At 34.7% G+C, this 20324-nt stretch overlaps 1 protein-coding gene across 1 annotated transcript in view; it reads left to right on the top strand.

Moving 5' to 3' along the window:
• The window catches only part of beat-Ib (beaten path Ib), a 612254-nt gene that overhangs the window by 185643 nt on the left and 406287 nt on the right, over positions 1–20324 (top strand). Inside the window, exon 3 of the mRNA XM_073965761.1 lies at positions 95–307. Within this exon, the coding sequence (XP_073821862.1) occupies positions 241–307 (67 nt within the window). The 5' untranslated portion in view covers positions 95–240. The remainder of the gene's footprint in view (positions 1–94; positions 308–20324) is intronic.

Genomic DNA, 20324 nt, shown 5'->3' with positions numbered 1-20324 from the left:
CATTAACTACTCCGTGTATGTGTGTTGATTATTTTCAATATGGATTTCCATTGATTTTTTGTTCATGAATTTTTTTCTATGTTTTTCTTTACAGCTACCAAATCGAGTGAATCGTTGAAGATAAAACTTGAGTTTTTATTTTGCTACAGAACTCAATGAACATTATTGCAATAAACGTTAACAGCTTCTGCACATTGTTTGAATCTACAAGTAGAGTTTGATTGATTCATTCCGGCAATCATGTGGAATTATGGACTTTCGGTAAATCGAATTGTACTGACATTAATCATTGTCTCAATAATACCAGGTAAGTGGAAATTATTGAATAGATATGTATGTAATAAAATTCTATGAAACGAAAAATCTGAGTTTCACATTGAAATAGGAAAAATTCCCACAAAGCTAAATTTTGGTAAAGAGTTAGAATTTACCAGAGCTATTGTTTTAAATGTACCAATCGCTACCATGTCTGCAATTATTGGGGGTTAGAGGCAATTTTTTAAGCTTTTTTTCCAATACGGTCTACAAAACAAGTAAGATTGTATCAGTCAGCTGTGTATATAAAATACGTATATTAATTTTGTATCACGATTCTGATTCATAGAGAACTGGAAATATTAAATTGCGTTAAATAAAATTTGGAAGAAATTTTGGAAAAACTTCGAGAGTTAATTTGCACACTTGCCATTTTAGTATAAGCCGGCATTGTTTTGTGAAGCTTTTGTGTCATTATCTCAGAAAGAATGGATTTACCCCAGAAAACAATATTTAAAATAGATCCGAGTCCAGCCCTCAAACTGCACTATTTCAATTTTCTGGAATGAATAATGTGATGTGCAAAGATTGGACCAATCAGAAACGACCTGCGAGAGTTATCTTCCGATTTGCCATTTTTGTTGCCGTCGCACAGTGGTTCAGAATCGTTTTTTCCTGGCCAAAACTGTGTAACTTTTGAATGAATAGAGATGCATTATAAGCAATCGATGTCGGTTTAGCAGTTGCATAGGAATTCAAGGTAAAATGTAAAATGTTGAGTTTTTCACATTTTACATAAAAAAATGAGCGTTTTTGAGCTTTTTATATGTTCCAATCCATTAAAAACGGTCAAACGCCAATAAACAAATCATAAAAACACAAAAAATAATTTGTATTTTTTGAAAATTCTTATAAAAAATAATAAAAATTGTTAATAAAATAAAAAATACTCTTTGGGTTTTCATAAAACTCATTTATGTCGAAACAAATTTCATTTGTGTAAAAAAGCTATAATTCATACGGGAAACACACACATTTTTACCAATGTAATTTCATTGGTATAAAAAAATAAATATACACACAGAAAAAAGGCCTCTCTAACATATATCCCAAAGATATTTTGCAGGAAACATATATTTGTTTGCAAGCATTCCCAAACATAACATGTTTTTGGGTCCTGAAGACAAATATATGTTTGGGTGCAAACAAATTATGTGTTTGGATGCAAAGAAATTATGTGTTTGGATGCAAAGAAATTATATGTTTGGATGCAAACAAATACAAACCCAAAAGCCACAAAAAAACAAACACATGCATCAGTGGGCGCTTTCTGAGAGCAAGGGAGCGTAAATGTCAATGTGAAACACATTGAAATGTATACTCACTTGTTCTCAGCGCATTTATAAATGGTGGTGTTTTATTGAAAGGCAAAGAAAAAAAAAAAAAATCACAGCAGACATAGATACATAAAAAATTGCAAAGAAAGACAAAACAGACTTTAATAAAAGAAAAAACTGAATGAAATAACTTATAAAAAGTCGCACTTTTAAAAAGAACGCTTCTCCTTAGTTATGATATAAAACACATTTTCTTCAATGTTCAAATCATCAGCGGGAAATCGGCATCTGGAATCAAATGATTATATAATGTAATAAATGGGTACATCCATATTTCAAATATACATACGTACGTATGTATGCATGTATGTATGTGACAAATGTATTGATGTAATTACCAATATTAAATGCGATTTCTTCCTTGTCCAATAAAATATTTTCATTCACCTTTTTGATTCAATTATAAAATGTATTGGACATTTAATTCAATAAAAAGCACAATTTCTTTCAGAAAAGCAAAACACTGATTTATTCACTCATTTCATCGTCTTTAATCAACGATTGTCTCTAAAACACTGAAGAAAAAAGACTAATAAATTGTTTTTCTCCCCCTCTTTGCTTGCTACGTTGGTTAACAACAACAAAGCACGAAACACACGTGTTTTACGCATACACGTCACAAAACTTCTGCGTCTCCTATTACACCACACACACAGCTCTTTATTATAAACCGGCATTTCGCAGCCGCGAGAGCCCTATTGTTACTCTCTTTGACAAACATCCACCCTCCATCCATGAAAAATATGTTCTAACATAATAAATATGTTGATACCCAAACACATAAAATTAAGACATGTTACAAAATGTTGCAAACCTATATTTGTTTGCAATCAGTCCCAAACAAATTATGTTTGGATCCAAACATATATTTGTTTGCAATCAGTCCCAAACAAATATTTCTTTGAATCCAAACATATTTCTAACATATATTTTTCTGCGTGTAGGCTAAAAGAGGACACTCTCAGACATCATTCTGTGCAAACAGAACTCTGTTCCATGCTGTTTCCTAAAAGTTCTAATCAACTAAATTTGGAATATCACTAAAATTTAGAAGCTGAGGAAAAATAAAATAGCTCACTTCGTGTTAACACTATGGTAGTTTATTAAAACGATCCTACGTACCTAACAAAAAACCACGAATACAATATCTGTTACAGTTTCCGAGAAATTGCTATTTCTTTCTTCAGGAACTTGCAAAAATGACGTATTTTCCATAATTGGGGAAAAATTGTGGCCTTTAGGAGCCCGGCACGCCCACACCTTCCAATAGTTTCACCTAATTGTTTGGTTTCCTTAGTATCAATATGTTTACTGTCGAATCCCATACAGAAATTAACAATCGGTGGCAACAAAAAGCGGGGGTTTTGGCCAGGAAAATGAATTTCTGAACCACTGTGCGTTGCACAGTGCGAAATATGGGATGTTTAGTGGAACTTTGAGGAATTTTAAAGTACATAAAATTAATTAAATTTTTATTGAATTCGTTAGCTAAGTACTCGACATAAAAATGCACTTAAAGTTGCACTTTTGTTTCATATTTTTTTTTTTCTAAGAAATATAATTTGGATTCATTAAAAAAGTAGCGTGGCGCGGACAAATGGTAAGTCAGTATGCCATGACTTATTTTTCTTAAAATTTTACAAAACAATTATGATATTTTACTCTTTAAAAAAATGCAAAAAACTCAATTTTAATAGGAATGAAGTGCTTTTTTGAAGTTTTCAAAATTATTTTTTTTATTTTCCGTGGATATTTCAAAAGTGAGTTCCGTACATTTCCGTGTTATGATATATATGATCTGAAAGTTTGGGGTCTCTTCTGTTCGCAAAGCCATAAAACCGCTGTGGAAATGTGCGGTCTTCGGAGAAATTCATGTTTTTTTAAATGACTTCGGAAATTTCATTGAATTGCATTTTCCAAAGTGGAAGGTAAACGCGGCAATGAAATCCATTGTTGACTGTGTTTTGAAGAAATGGACTCACTAATTCTAACAAATGATGATTTCTGTTAAATTAAGAATCATCTCGCAATTTTTCATAGTTTTGAGGATTTTTATTCGCTAATATCTTAAAATGTACATTTGAATCAAAATCGGTTGCAATTTTTGTCTTCAACATTTAAAATACCTAACATGAAGGAACCCGTCATATGGGGCGATATACAACGATGCTAATGTTTCGCACAGTAATTTTCTATCTACGAAGAACATAAAATGCCAAAATACAACCAAATACATTGGAAAATGTGTCTGTAACATTTAAAATAGGTCACATTTACCGGTACCGTTCAATGGGGGCTATACCTAAACTCGAACCTATATTGGAAATATAGGTGAATGCAAAACGTAAAAACGGCAGTCGGCGTTACATGAACGCTACGGGAAACGGCGGGCCTATGTGGCCCAATTTGAGCCAAACACTATCCACTAATATAAGAGACATTTTTGCAAAATTTTAGGAATCTACGACCTTTCCTTTTAAAGTTATTAGTAAAGTGCTCATATTTCGCACAGTGCGTCGTCAGGGTTTCTTGGAGCTTTTAGTCCTTTATCGCAGGAATAGGGATAGTGATCAGAAAATTCTAAATCCCGTAATCCCAGGTCTTTCGGGATTACTCAAATTCCGAACCCCGATAATTATTTCTTCGAGGTTCTGAAATATCTTAAGTCATTTTTCAATGGGATTTTATCCCCAAATAGAAGAATAGTTATCTGTAAAATGAGTTGCCTAAAAAATCCCGATAACCTGGGTTAAGGAATTTCAAAATCCTAAATCCCTTGATTTTTGAAAACCTGTCCCGTTCGATATCTCTACTCAGGGAGTATGGACTTGTCCCCGAAAAAATGCACTCACGTAAGGGGGACCGCAAGGACAACATGCTGCAAAATTCAAAGCGATCTGAGAAAAGCTATTAAACTTCACTTTTTCCGAATTTTTGTTGGGAGGTACTCAATGGAGTGGACCGATGTAGTCCATATGCGAACTTGATCTATACTTTGAAGGAATAATACGATTTGCAAAGTTTGGCCCAAGGGATTTCTCTCTTCGAGAGGTGTAAACCATTTTACAAAAAGTCAGGTGGTACTTTTATATGGAGGCTATATCAAGATATGGACTTATGCTGACAATTTTTGGTGGAAAGGTTTTGTGACTTAAACTAAGTTTAGACAAAATATTACGAATAGCAAAATTTGGTTGGAATCGGAATCGGTTGATCTCTTTGAGAGTTATCGTACGCCCCAGGCAGCCTGACAGACAGACAGGCGGATAGACAGACGGACGGGCATGGCTAAATCGATTCCATATTGTCCAAAGAGAACGAATTTCGTCCAAACATATTTGGGGTCCAAAAGCATTATTTCGATGTAACACATTTTTTGGTCGTATCAAAGTGAATTTGCCCTCTTTAGCCTAGAGACTGAGGGTATACAAATGTGTTCAACCAGGTGGTAGCTTTATATGGGGACTATATCAAAGTGTGGACCTATATTGTGAAACAGTTTTGAGACTGCAGGAATCCTTAAATGTCAAATTACGGGTAGTTCCGTCAAACAATTTAGCTAAACCGCTCAAAATACCGAAAACGGGAGCTATATGGGGCTATACCAAAACATGGACCTCTATTGACAACTTTTGGTGGAGAAGTGTTGTGACCTATAAAAGCTTCAAATGTCAAATAACAGTCAAGAAATAGATCTAAAATACTCAAAATACCGAAAATCGGGCAGAACGGTTAGATGGGGCCTACACCAAAAAGTGTAACTATATTAAAAATTTGTAGTGAGACTGTTTTGGGAGCACTGGTAATCTTAAACGTCAAATTTCTGGTAGTTCCGTCAAACAGTGTAGATAAACCACTCAAAATACCGAAAAAAATACCCCCATCATATGGGGGCTATTCCTAAACGTGGCCTATGGGCTATGGCCTATGTTGACAATTCTGGTGAAGAAGTGTTGTGACCCTAATGCCAAGTTTACACTTGCGCTCCAAAATCCACTGGATTTCACGAAATCCTGAAATACACGCCGGTGTTTACACTTATTTTTTGTTGATTTCAAACATATCACAATGATCAAGGTAGATGCATATGCGTAGCAAATCGAACATGAATTTTCAAAACAAGTTGTTGTAAATTGAATTAAACATCAAAAATATACGACAATATAGAACTTTACAACTTTATTTCGAAAATTATCTTAAAATTATCTATATATCGTATTAATTGTGTATAGTACCAAAAATAAAATAAATAAATAAATAATGATTTTATTGTTGAGACATCATAATAATAAATTTTGATAGATATAAGTTGTGCTCAGAACCTGTAAAATATTAGTACTTGCAGTAGTTTTCCCGTACACCGAAATCTAGAAAGACTTGCAATTCTCTTTAAACAAAAATAGCGACGAATAACACCCTCTTCTCCTGTTTTCTGCCATAAAATGCTGGCCTAGTAGAAACCAGCAGCAAGCATGTTCATACGTTCATTGGTATCTAATATTATAACTGATACGTTGATTTTGACATTCCTGCTGGAGTTTTTGCAATTTGCGTCATTTTTCCGTTCCCGTATTTTTTAGGAAATTTGTATGGGGAAGCAATTTTTGACAATTCGCTCTATTTTCTAAATTTGTTGCAGCAATTCGCACTTTTGGTACTTTTTTAGGCAAAAGCAAGGTTGTATATCATGTGTACTGTGATTTCGATGTTGATTTCGCTGAAATCACGAAATGAGATGATTTCATTTTTGTATGCGAAATCATAATAAATTTTGCTTGATTCCGCACGAAATCACGAAACGCCTTCGAAATCACGAAACAAGGCCGAATGTAAACCAAGCATAAGCTACTTTGGTTAAAAATTATAGCTAAAATCATCATAGTGCCGAAAATCGTGAGGTACCGTGAGGCTATATCAGAACATGGGCCTATGTTGGCAATTTTTCGTGGAGAAGTGTCGTGCCTGCAGGGAACTCTAAATGTCATATTGCATCTAGTTTGGTTAAAAAATTTTAGCTAAGTTAGAGCTGGCAAATTATCGATAGTCCGACTATCGTTTTGATCGCTGTCGTAAAGCTTTCTCCAAAGCAAATATTTTTTAAATAATTCGCGACAAAACTTTGTTTTACGGCAATACTCATAACGATAGTATGACTATCGATAGTTGTTTGCCAGCTCTAAGCTAAGATCATAAAAATGCAGAATATTGGGAGGTATGGAGCCAATACCAAAACATGGACCTCCTGTATCGAAAATTTTTGGTGGAGAGATGTTGTGAGAGATGTTGTGTCGTCCGAGTAGCAAACATCGACTCGGACAAAAAAGTAGCGAGCAAAGTACACACCGCCACAGCACAAAAAAGATGGCCGCATACTCCACACAACTAACAGAATAGCTAAAAATAAGGGATCCTTGTCCCGGAAACATAAGAGCGCATTGTCAATTTATAATCCACATATAACGGTACCTTCCGATTATCGGTATTTTTAGGATTTTAGCAGGGGTCACAACAACTCTCCACTAAAAATTGTCAAAGTAGGTCCACGTTTTTGTATAGCCCCCATATACCAGTACCGTCCGATTTCAGGTATTTGGAAGGCATTATCTAAATTTTCGGCCTAAATTGGCTGTAATTTGGCATTTAGGGTTCAACAAGCTTCTTCATATAAAACTTTGAACGCGGCTATAACAAAACTTGGACCCATTCGTTTTGGTATAGCCGCCCAATTGCAGGTACTTTAAAGTTTTTAGCTGACCGAATTAGCTAAAGTTAGATAATTGGGGTTCCCAGTTGTTAAAGAGCTTTTCCATGTAAAATAGTGGATATTACACAGTGGTGGCACTTACATGGGAAGATTTGACAAAAATACTTCTAAATAATATATCGAACTGAAATTTTATCAATGGGTCCTGGTGGCCTGAAAACACTCTTACAAAAATATTGCAGTCCTAGGTACACGTTTTCGCGTGATTACATGTAACGAACCATTATGAATTGAAGTATTTTACAGTTACCAACACGTTGTTCAACCGAATTTGCTGTAATCCTGTGCTAGGAGTTCTTATTGCAAAATAAACATCCCCGCGAAAAATTGTCTGTATAGGTCAATTATTTGGTATTCTCCTTATATGATTTATATGCCGATTCATTTCGTCAAATGTTAAAAAATATTCAAAACGAATTTAATTCAGGGTTCAGAACACAACTTTATAAAGAAATGTGATATCGGCCCACTTTTGACCATCACAGCCTCCATATAAGGTTACCATCCATTTTTCGGTACTTTATTAGATTTAATCACCTTTTACTGCAGAATTACCTGTAATAATTGTTTTTGATTCTCAGAATCTTGATCCAACCTTAGGGTGTCCCAAAAAAGGAACAAATATTTATTAAAGTGAATATCACCAAAACGTTTTCTTTCACGATATTTCAGTGCGGCTTCGAGTTACCACGACAATAGAAATGGCTAATAGCACAGAAACATTACATTTATTATACATATAAGAATGGATAATAAAATTACATAAATATACCAAAAAATATAAATTCCGCACTTAAAAATCGACCTTAACTTTTGGTCATAACTGCCCAAACCGCAAATATCCGCAAAAATTCTAAACAGTTTTGAGATATGCAGACCATTGGCTTACTCTTGGTATTACTAGCGATTCTTGCAGATGCTTGAAAAGTGTTTAAAACTTTAAGGAAATCCATACATCTATATTAAATATTATTTTTTTAACAATGTTATAACTAAAATATTAGGTAACCCTTGTAAATTAAAGGAATTGTTATGAGTAGAAAAGCAAACAAATTTCCTTATTAAAACATTCATTAATTTAAGGCGTGGTTAATAGTCCTTTGTGTTAGAAAATTGCTTATAATATAACAATTTTTCCCCATTTTAAAATAATTTTTTTTCTCAAAAACTAGTAATGTTTGTAAGACCTTTTCTCCTAAGAACCCGCGAAAAATGTCAAAAATAGGCTGAGTTTCAGAAAATTTGGAATGTTTAGAAGGGATTCGCATCTTTAAATTTTTAAAATTATGACATGATTTTTTTATTTTTGTTGTTGGACGCATCCACTGTGCACTGGTACTTTCGTAACAGAAAGAAAACTAATTATTCTATATTAGTTCAGAATACTTCATGTTGGAGGGTTTAACAAGTTCGGCCCGGCCAATCTTAATGCTTTTTTACTCGTTCCTTTTAGATTTGTACATAACTAATTTGTAATAATTACAAATGTCTATTAGGAAACACTTAGTAAGTTAATCATCAATCATAACTTTTTCGCCCTTCATTTCCCCTCCTCCTTACCACATTATCTTTCTTTAACAAATTTGTCATTAAATTCTTATTTTTTTTTCTTATGTACATCATTCGTTTCAATACATATAAATCCCTTTTCCCATAAACTGTAACATCCATTTCGTTCAGTTAAGATGATGATTATCACCATCATTATCGTCTTACGAATGACTTTATTATACACTCGTACAGCAAATGTTATTATTCTCCGAATTTTCTTTTCTGCTCATTATATGTATATATTCAACGTAATATCCTTAGTGCAAATGATATATTTATTAATTTACTGTTTATATCTGTATGTATGTATTTGTGCGTATATTTTTACTGTGATTGTATTAACATTGTTAAAAAATATATTTTTCTGTTGCAACTTCTTTAACAAGACCTAAACTCCACCCAAAATGTGTTGTTAAATATGACACAAACTAAAAACATGAAGCAACAGCAAAAGAATCAACAGCAAATATCTACATCGGCAACAGAAAATACTGAAAACTTCACTAATTAAGGAAACCAGAAAGTCTGGAAAAAGTGCAAATAAATCCTTTTTCGTTTCTTCCAATTGCAGTTGATACTGGTGTTGTTGCTACTGCTGATGATGACTAGTTTTCCTTGTTAACAATGTCTGTAAATGGCATTTGCAAGAGAGTAAATGAACATTAAGGGGATGAAAAAAATGGTGAGCAAAATGGTGATGTGTTAGCATTTTTCAGGGCAAAGTTCAATGGCTTCATAATTCTCAAATTGGAAAATAACAGAACGAAAATTAGGATTGATAGTGGAGTTTATGGTGAAGTTTTTACTTGAAGAAAAATGGGAAGATAGTAATTGCAATCAGTGATAGTCCATGCGGGGTTTCAAGGTTTTTTTCTACTGTTAAAAAGGGAAAAACTCCGAAACGCCATACACCTGTATAGAACTCATTTAAACTAGTTAACCGATATTTTTCGTGAACGTATATTGGCCTGTAGAACTTTCGAAGACATTTTCTCTCAATTGGTGTGAAACTCGTCCATATATAGGTCACTAGAGACTAGCTCAAACGATTTAAATAAACTCCTCTTCATGCCGTTCCCCAACTCAAAAAACATACAACTGGACTAACTGTGTTGCTTAGATAGTTGCAATCGAATCGCTTAATACCACGGCGGCGGGTTCTTTGAAGCCGGATTGAACCGGAAGCGGGCAGCGGCAGCCAATTCAGTGAACACATGTTTGTATTTGTTTCGGTTTTCTGTATTGGGATCAGCATATTCCGGAATGCATGCTAAGGATCCTTTTGGTTCCTGCCGGGACGGAGGAAACCCCAGGATCAATATGAAAGTGCACGATTTGTCACATCCACATCCACAACACTTAAACTTTGGAGAGATGCAATAGATGCCGGAAGTGGATGCATTTCACGGGTTGCTCTGGACTCGACCATGTGAGAGACTACTACAGGGACTATATTGCTGCGTGAGCAAAGTCCTCGATGAGTCGTCGTCATCAGAATACGAGACTTCCTCGCAGCCCGCCTGTTCCGTTGCTGTTCTAATCGCTGAAAATGCATAATTTTTGCATTTTAATTGCAATGGATTCCGAGGTAAGATTGAGGATCTAGTGGATTTTATGAGTCGGAAGTAGAGATGGGCGCGTGCCTAAAAACTTAGGCACGAACATGCACGAACACGGAACACAATTTTTATGCACATTCACGCACAAACACGGCGTTTTTCAAGAAGGCACGAACACGCACACTCACGCACGAAATTATAAAAAGGAGAGATATTCATATAGTTGTACAATTAATTATTTGTTCAAAAAATATTCATATATGGTAAATAACAAAAATGTTTTGCTATCGATGAATCCGAGTTTCACCCTATCAGAATTCGCGAACTGTTAACATAAGCCAAAAATTTTTTTTTGTTCCCATACGATTTCTGGCTTAACCTTACATTTTATAGACTTATCCCTAAAGAAAGAATCACAGAATACTCTATGGGCAACAAGATTGTAGTGTGTGATTTTTCGATATATCCCATGCATCCACATAAAATTGATGCTGACATTTTGAAGCCGGAATTTCGGGGGTTTTTTGAATTTTTTTAATAATCCGGACGCGCAAGAAGTTAATATTCCAAACTCTTAACACGATTATAGAACTCGTGATTTTACGTCGTTTGATGCATATCTCATGAGTATGCTCCTTACAGCATCCTAGTAATTGGAGTCGAAAGTCCAAAATTTGATGCGTGAATTTTCTTACAAAACCTATTTTTTGCGTGTAAAATTTACAATTGTCATTCCATTTCCTTTGAAACCCTCGTGAATATAGTTTTTTTACGCGACGGTTCCAATGAAGCCTTTCGCGATCAAATCCATCTACTAAAACCGCGGATATAGAAACCTTGAAAATCGGAAAATCAGCAAAAATATATTTTGACAAATCCGCGCACTAAACCGCGATTTTCTTTAAAATTTTTTACATGAATGGAATCCTTTACTGGCGATTATAATATTTGCGAAAACGCGTGTCATAAAAGAAAAGAGATACGCGAGTAATATGGGTCTTTCACAAAAAATTGAATGTGGAGGCACATCCGCGGTTCTTGAAGAATCTAATTAAAATTGGTATATTTTGACGTATTTTTGATAGGCGCTGATGAAACCGGATGCGCATCAAAATCGTATGCACATTGCGCGACTTTTACCAACTTTAAGGTTTTTTGCAGTGTATGATGCAACTGGCGGCACACAATGGCCCCTGAGTGAAACATCGAAATATGCATACATTTTGAAAGAGATTGATTCGCTTTATCCAAAATCGGATGCGCATCAACCGACTTTAACTAATTCGCGAGTTACAGGCTTTTTAATTTTCATATCTTTTAAATGATAGTAATTTCAATATTACTCTTAATTTCCTATCCTTATAAGTAATCACAGTAAGCAGTTAAGCTTTCACGATGGTAAAATATATATTTTGATAAAGTTTTAGCAGTATACTTTAATTTATGTATTAGATTTTAGCGAAATAGTTGAATAACTCTCAAATATTTTTTTCTAATTTTTCGAAACAAACCAAAAAATATATTTGTAACAATATTTTCCAACAATGAGTTGTTTCTCTTTTGTTGTTGTTATAATATGCAATTTATAAAGCCAATGTTTATAATTTTGGTTTCATATTTTTTTACGCGTTGTCTAGTTTCTGTACGTATTTTTAATTTAGTTTTTAGAGGTTTATACGGATTCTGAGTAAGTATAATTTGAATTTATTGCCAGATTTTTTTTATTTTTTTTTTTTTTGATTTTCCGCGAAAATAAAAACACATTTTGGAAATTTTGGTGCATCTACGGATGGATATCGAATGCTGTTACTGATATATGCTTACATTTTCTCAATACAAAAAATAAAAAATTTTAAAATATTTTTTCTTTATAAGAGGATTAAAACCGCTATAACTTTTTCGCGCATCGGCCAATTTCGTGAACGCGAGCAGATTTTAAACCATATTTTTATACCCTCCACCATAGTATGGAGGGTATATTAAGTTTGTCATTCTGTTTGTAACACATCGAACTAATCATTTGCGACCCTATAAAGTATATATATTCTTGATCAGGATAAAATTCTAAGACGATCTAGCCATGTCCGTCTGTCCGTCTGTTGTAATCACTCTAGCGTCCGCAATAATTGAGATAGAGTGCTGAAATTTTGCACCCGAGGGTCTTTTTTCCATAGGCAGGTCAAGTTCGAAGATGGGCTATCGGTCCACTTTTTGGTATAGCCCCCATATAACGGTACCTCCGGATTTAAGGTATTTTGACGTTCTTCGCCACATTTGCAGACCGAATTAGCTATAATTTGGCACTTAGGGTTCCTAGTGATCAACAAACTTATATCCCAAAGGATATGGGCATAGGTCAATGTTTTGGTATAGTCCCCATATAACGGTACCTCCCGATTTTCGGTATTTTGAGAATTTTAGCCACAATTTTTAACCAAACTATCTGCAATTTGACATTTGAGGTTCTCAGTGGTCATGAAATATCTCCACGAAACATCGTCAACATAGGTCCATGTTTTGGTATAGCCCCCATATAACGGTACCTCCCGATTTTCGGTATTTTCAGAATTTTAGCTACAATTTTTAACCGAACTAGCTGTAATTTGCCATTTGAGGTTCTCAGTGGTCATGAAATATCTCCACCAAGCATCGACAACATAGGTCCATGTTTTGGTATAGCCCCCATATAACGGTACCTCCCGATTATCGGTATTTTGAGAATTTTAGCCACAATTTGTAACCGAAATATCTGCAATTTGACATTTGAGGTTCTCAGTGGTCATGAAACATCTCCACCAAACATCGTCAACATAGGTCCATGTTTTGGTATAGCCCCCATATAACGGTACCTCCCGATATTCGGTATTTTGAGAATTTTAGCTGCAATTTTTAACCGAACTAGCTGTAATGATCAATATTTTGAGAATTTTATCTATAATTTTGTCTATTCAAAAATAATCGTCAATATAGGTCCATGTTTTGGTTTATCCCCCCATATAACTGTACCTCCCGATTTTCGGGAATTTTCAGTGGTCACGAAATTTCTTCACTAAAATTCGTCAACAGTGATCTATTTTTGAGGGTCTACATTGTTTTTATGAAACTACTCTCAATTTGACTCATGAAGTTCCCTGCAGCTATAAAACTTTTCCGCCAAAAAAATTAAAGACAGGTTGACTCTGATATACCCCCGTAGGTGGTACCTTTTACCTAGCTGAACACATTTTTTTACATTAGATTAGATAACACTGTGCAACAAAATGGAGGTGAAAGTCTGGGGCACGGAAAAATTCCTCTTAGGGAAGAAAGGCCTTGGTGAGTATATTATGAACCCCGAAGGACACATCCGACGTGAGTCGAAATTCCGCATTATGGCGTGATGAAATTTTTGTTAGAGACCCTGTGGGCCATCAGGAATTTGCCTTATATATTTGTTCACTGTTGCTTAAGTGCTCTACAAAAACAACAAACAAAGGTATTAGCTAATTCATGATGGCTTGCAAAAACTTCATCACGCCATAACGCGGAAGTTCGACTTACCGCGCATCTGTCCTTCGGGGTTTTTAATATACACATACCAAGGGCTTTCATCTCTAAAAGGAATTATCTTTGCCCCAACATTTGTGTTCCCAGTGAAATTTAAGCAATAGTGGGAAAGTTGTTCCACCTAAAATATTGAAAGGGCCCTAATTATTCCATTTTAATTGAGACTATTTTATGGTGGAGGGTATAAAAAGTTCGGCCCGGCCGAACTTAACGACTTTTTACTTGTTTTCCTTTAACTCTATACCAAAAATCGTAGATGTGCTCGCGAAAATTTTTTTAATTTTTTTCAAATGGAATTGCAAAGGAATTTTGTTATTTGCCATATACTTCTAAAATATAAACATACAACACAAACATTGTTCCACAACATCCCATACGGGACAAGGGAGACTTCTCTCATATCAATGAGTGCACCCCGAGTCATATTTAGCTCAATGATATGGGACCTACTGTTTATCGCCGAGTCCGAACGGCGTGTCCTAAGACACCACTTGTAGAGAAGTTTTTCAAGGCTGAAATACTCAGGAAATGTGGCCAACATTACTGAGGGGTATTTTGCCACCGTTGAAAAATGTTTGTTGTTGCCTGGCCGGGGAATCGAACCACCGACCTTCTGCGTGCAAGGCGGGCGTGCATACCATTGCACCACGGTGGCACCCAAATATAAAATATACATATTGCAAAATTACTTATCTATATACATATATAAAAGAGCAGTGAGGTGAGGTATTCACTGACTGACTGACTGATTCATCACCGCCCAGACGAAACCGCTGAAGCTAGAAAGTTGAAATTTTGGGTGTAGGTTGCTGTTGGTGTGTAAGGGTGAGATAAGGCTAGGTTTTTGGAAATTCGACCCAGAAGTGTACGAAAAGTACTAAAAGGTACTAAATATGGTACCCTTTGTATTAGGCAAACGGTAAGAGCTAGAATTCTGAAATTTGGAACGATTGTAACTGATGGAGATCTAGAAAGATGTACCAAAGGGTTTTTGGAAATTCGACCTCTAAGTGTACGAAAAGTACTAAAACTTACAAAATTTAGTACCAATTGTATATTTTGAACGGATATAGCTAGAATCATGGAATTTGGTATGGAAATCAAGGTTGGGAAGTGGAGTTGATGTAACTAAATGGTTTTGGAAAATCGTACTAATGTGTACGAAAAGTACTAAATGATACTAAATTTAGTACAAATTATATTTGGGTGAACGGATTGAGCTGGAATTCTGAAATTTGGAATTAAGATTACTGTTGAAATGTAGGAGTTAGACATGAGGGTGATTTTGGAAATTCGTACTTATGTATAGGAAAATTACTAAATGGTACTAAATTTAGTACAATTTGGATTTGGGTGAACGGATAGAGCTGGAATCCTGAAATTTGGAATTAAGATTACTTTTAATATGTAGGATTGAGAAATGAGGGTGGTTTTGGAAAATCGTACTTTTGTGTACGTCAATTAAAAAATGGTACTAAATTTAGTACAATTTGGATTTTGGGTGAACGGATAGAGCTGGAATCCTGAAATTTGGAATTAAGATTACTGTTGAAGTGTAGGATTGAGACATGAGGGTGATTTTGGAAATTCGTACTTATGTGTAAGAAAAGTACTAAATTTAGTACAATTTGGATTTGTGTGAACGGATAAAGCTGGAATCCTGAAATTTGAAATTAGGGCCAATTGTGGAGAGTAACAAAGAAAGGTTTTTGGAAATTCGAACTATAAGTGCACGAATTGTACTAAATGGTACAAAATTTAGTACAATTTGGATTTGGGTGAACGGATAGAGCTGGAATACAAACATTTGGAATGAGGGTCACTGATGAAGAGTAACAATGAAAGGTTTATGGAAATTCGAACTATAAGGGTACGAAAAGTACTAAATGGTACTTAATTTAGTACAATTTGGATGTGGGTGAACGGATAGAGCTGGAATCCTGAAATTTGGAATGAGGATCACTAATGAAGAGTGAAAATGAAAGTTTTTGGAATTCGAACTATAAGTGCACGAAAAGTTCTAAATGGTACTAAATTTAGTACAATTTGGGTTTGGGTAAACGAATAGAGCTGGAATCCTGACATTTGGAATTAAGGAAAGGTTTTTGGAAATTCGAACTATAAGTGCACGAATAGTACTAAATGGTAAAAAATTTTTACAATTTGGATTTGGGTGAACGGATAGAACTGGAATACAAACATTTGGAATGAGGGTCACTGATGAAGAGTAACAATGAAAGGTTTTTGGAAATTCAAACTATAAGGGTACCAAATGTACTAAATGGTACTAAATTTTATAAAATTTTGATTTGGGTGAACGGATTGAGCTGGAATACAGACATTTGGAATGAGGGTCACTGATGAAGAGTAACAATGTAAGGTTTTTGTAAAGGTTTTATAAGGGTACGAAAAGAACTAAATGGTACTAAATTTAGTACAATTTGGATTTGGGTGAACGGATAGAGTTGGAATCCTGAAATTTGAAATTAGGGTCACTGATGGAGAGTAACAAAGAAAGGTTTTTGGAAATTCGAACTACAAGTGCACGAAAAGTTCTTAATGGTACTAAATTTAGTACAATTTGGATTTGGGTGAACGGATTGAGCTGGAATCCTGAAATTTGTAATGAGGGTCACTGATGGAGAGTAACAAAGAAAGGTTTTTAGAAATTCGAACTATAAATGCAAGAAAAGTACTAAATGGTACTAAATTTAGTACAATTTGGATTTGGGTGAACGGATAGAGCTGGAATCCTGAAATTTGGAATGAGGATCACGGATGAAGAGTAAAAATGAAAGTTTTTGGAATTCGAACTATAAGTGTACGAAAAGTAATAAATGGTACTAAATTTAGTACAATTTGGGTTTGGGTGAACGAATAGAGCTGGAATCCTTAAATTTTGGAATTAAGGTCACTGATGGAGAGCAAAAAGAAAGGTTTTTGGAAATTCGAATTAAAAGTATACGAAAAGTACTAAATATAGTACAATTTGGATATGGGTTAACGAATAGGGCCGGAATCCTGAAATTTGGAATGGGGGTCACTGATGAAGAGCAAGAAAGAAGTACCAAAGGTCGAAAAGTCCTAAATGGTAGTGAGTTTAGTATGATTTGGATTTGAAGAGCTGGAATCCTGAAATTTGGAATTAAGATTGTTGTTGGAATATAGAATTAAGATATGGAGGTTGCTTTAGAAAATCGTACTAATGTGCACGAAGCACAATTTGTATTTGCGTAAACAGATTACTGTTGGAGTGCAGGATTGAGGTAGTTTTGGAAATTCGTACTTATAGAAAAGTGCTAAATGGAACTACATTGGCTATAAATGGGTTTAGGTGTACGAAAAGTGCTAAATGGTACAAAATTTGGTACCTTTTGGTATTTGCTATATGGTATAGAATTTTGCACAATTTGTGATTTTGTAAAGGGTAGAACTGGAATTTTGAAATTCGGTATTAGATTAGCAATTGGTGTTTAGAGTGGAGGTAGGGAGGAGGTTTTGAAAATTCGTACTTATTTATACAAAAAGTACTAAATAGTACTATAATGGGTTTCAGAGGAACCGATAAAGCTGGAAAAGTGAATTGGGGTTAGGATATAAGTTGAATATAAGGAAGTAATTTTTGAAACGTTTACCTATGTATACGAAAAGTTGGGTAACATGTTGGTGCCAAAACCATTTTGGCATTGTGTAAACAGTTAAGGTAATAAATTTGGTGTTGGGTGTAGGAACAAAGCTGGGATTATATAATTTGGAAATATGCTATTTGTACAAAAAATACGAAATGGAAAAATATTTGTTATGAAGATCACTCTAAAATTAGAGACAAAGTTCTGAGTTTGAAAAATTGTACTGAATATTGTTCCATTGATTTGATGTTAACGCCAATAGTGGACTGAAATTAAGTAGTCAAACGTGAAGTATCTTTTCAAAAATGCTTTTGTTCTGACCGCTTTGGTATGTTAACTTGAAAACGTGATCCAATGCGACAATTTTGTTAACTAGAAGTTATTTACCCCCTGATAATAAAAAAACCTAAATTGAAATGCCTCCAAAAAAATTTCCGTTATATACGGTGGGCATACCCGTGCACATTAAGTAAAATTTTTTGTAAAAAAGTTTTTTAACTTTCATGCCACAAATTCCGAATTTTAGTTGGAAAATGTGCCGAAGATCTTCAAAATACTCTAAATCTTCAAAATATCTCTTGTAATAAACGTGGATTGAATTGGAGATTTTTTAAATTAAACTTCTATATCCTCTGAGTATTCAAGGTCCAAATTTAAAGATAATTGGACAATATAGATTTGTTCTTCTTTTAAAATACACTAAGTCGAGAGGTACCGTTATATGGGGATATACGAAAACGTGGATATTCATGACCATTTTGAATGTCGAAAGTTTAACGGACCTATTCGGGCTCTGGGCGAAACCGCTAAAGCTAGAACCTTGCATTGTAAATGTGCGGGATTGTTGTTGTGAAGGGGTGAAATAAAGTTTAGTGTTTGGAAATTCGTACTGGAAGGGAATGCTGTGTTAGTGAAGGGTTAAAACCAGGAGTCAAATCTAAAATTTGCAATATGATACGTAGTTTTGGAAATTCGATATAAAATATATCGTCTGCTCCGTCGGAAAAGGTCGTAAGTCCACTTTTTTTGAAAATCGCGTTTTTGTTACAGGATGATAGTACACGTCAAAACACGTCGTATGATACAAAGAAAATGGTAGTATGTCGCGTTTTTCTATATGTTTTGCCCTTGTCGGAAAAGGTCGTAAGTCCACTAAACGTACAAATTTGAGTACGAAAAGGTCGTAAGTCCACAGTAAAATGTATACTTTAAAAGACTACTACAGCTAATGTAGTTCAGATATAATGTTTAACGTCATCCATAGTTGGGGTACAATGTAAAGAACTAGCCTACACCTTTGGATGATAATCGGATGATATTTGGCGGAGCCTTTGGACCAAACTTTTGAACAAAAATGTGATAATTTCTATATTGCAACGAAAATTTACATTTGAAATCTATTTTCCCCTATAAGCGAACTGATTATGAAAGATGGACTTCTGGTCTTTTCATTGATACAAATTGGGATGCTGTATGTGTTCAAATGCCTCATATATTGAAAAAAATTTTAAAAAACCAAGATTTTTGCTGTTTTACTGTCGTATATCTGACTTAACTTTATTAACTGGTAACTTGTGGTTCCTCTAGGGACATTTATTCACATAACGAGAATAGTTTGTGTTCTGAATTGAATAAAGTAATACTTTGTAACGGATGGGTAAGTACAATGTTTATATTATTGAATGATTCTAAAATAATAATTGATTGAAGACATAATGGTTTTTGCAAACAAAGAACAGTATGAATTTGGAACGGAATTAGACGATGGTGTCATGGGTCTAGCTTCCTATGGTTTTCACGGTGATTCTGAAAGCCCTGATGACAAACTTCCTAAGCCCAAGAACACATTACATGCTGAAGATTCTACTTGGTTTGCAGACAAAAACAAAAAACCCCGAACGAAGAAAAAAAACCAGTCATTTCTGAGGAATATTGAGGCCACACCTTCAAAATACCGGAAATCGGGAGGTACCGTTCTATGGGGGCTATATGAAGGCGTCAATATAAAACTTCCTAGATGTAATAGAAACTTCTATACCAAATCACTAAGATCTATATTTAAAATTGCGAGCTGTATCTTAATTTCAAAAGACGGACAGAATGTCATGGTTATACCGACTTAGAATTTTAATCTGATCAGGAATATATATAATTTATAGGGTCTCCGCTGAATATATCGATATGTTACAAACTAAAAGACAAATTTAATTATACCTTCCATCTTATGGTGCAGGGTATAAAAATCTTCAGAAATGTTGGTGTCGATATATAATTTTAACATACCGCCAAATAACTGATGACTTGAGGCATGCCGACTGTGTTCACCTTCTTAAAATGTATCTTATATACCTGATGAAACTATAGCTATCGATATGTTGCCTTCTAATCTAAACACTTGCTTTCCAATAAGACCAAAGCTTCGTTACGCATAACATCTGGTATTTCCATTGATTTGTAGCATATTTAAGAAAGTGGGGTGGTCGGGTCTTATTGCTAAAATATGTAGCCAGTTTTATAAATGTATATAGCGCATTTAAAAAATAGGGCACAGGTGTAACCCGCTCTTACGAAATTTAATATAATATATAGCCTACTTCCACCAAGGGACATCCCTGTGCATAAT

The sequence above is a fragment of the Musca autumnalis genome, unplaced genomic scaffold, assembly GCF_047663935.1.
Source record: "Musca autumnalis isolate F117 unplaced genomic scaffold, ASM4766393v1 scaffold_2, whole genome shotgun sequence".
Taxonomy (NCBI): Eukaryota; Metazoa; Arthropoda; class Insecta; order Diptera; family Muscidae; genus Musca; species Musca autumnalis.
Note: the sequence above shows the minus strand (reverse complement) of the source record. Positions and strands in the feature narration are given on the sequence as shown.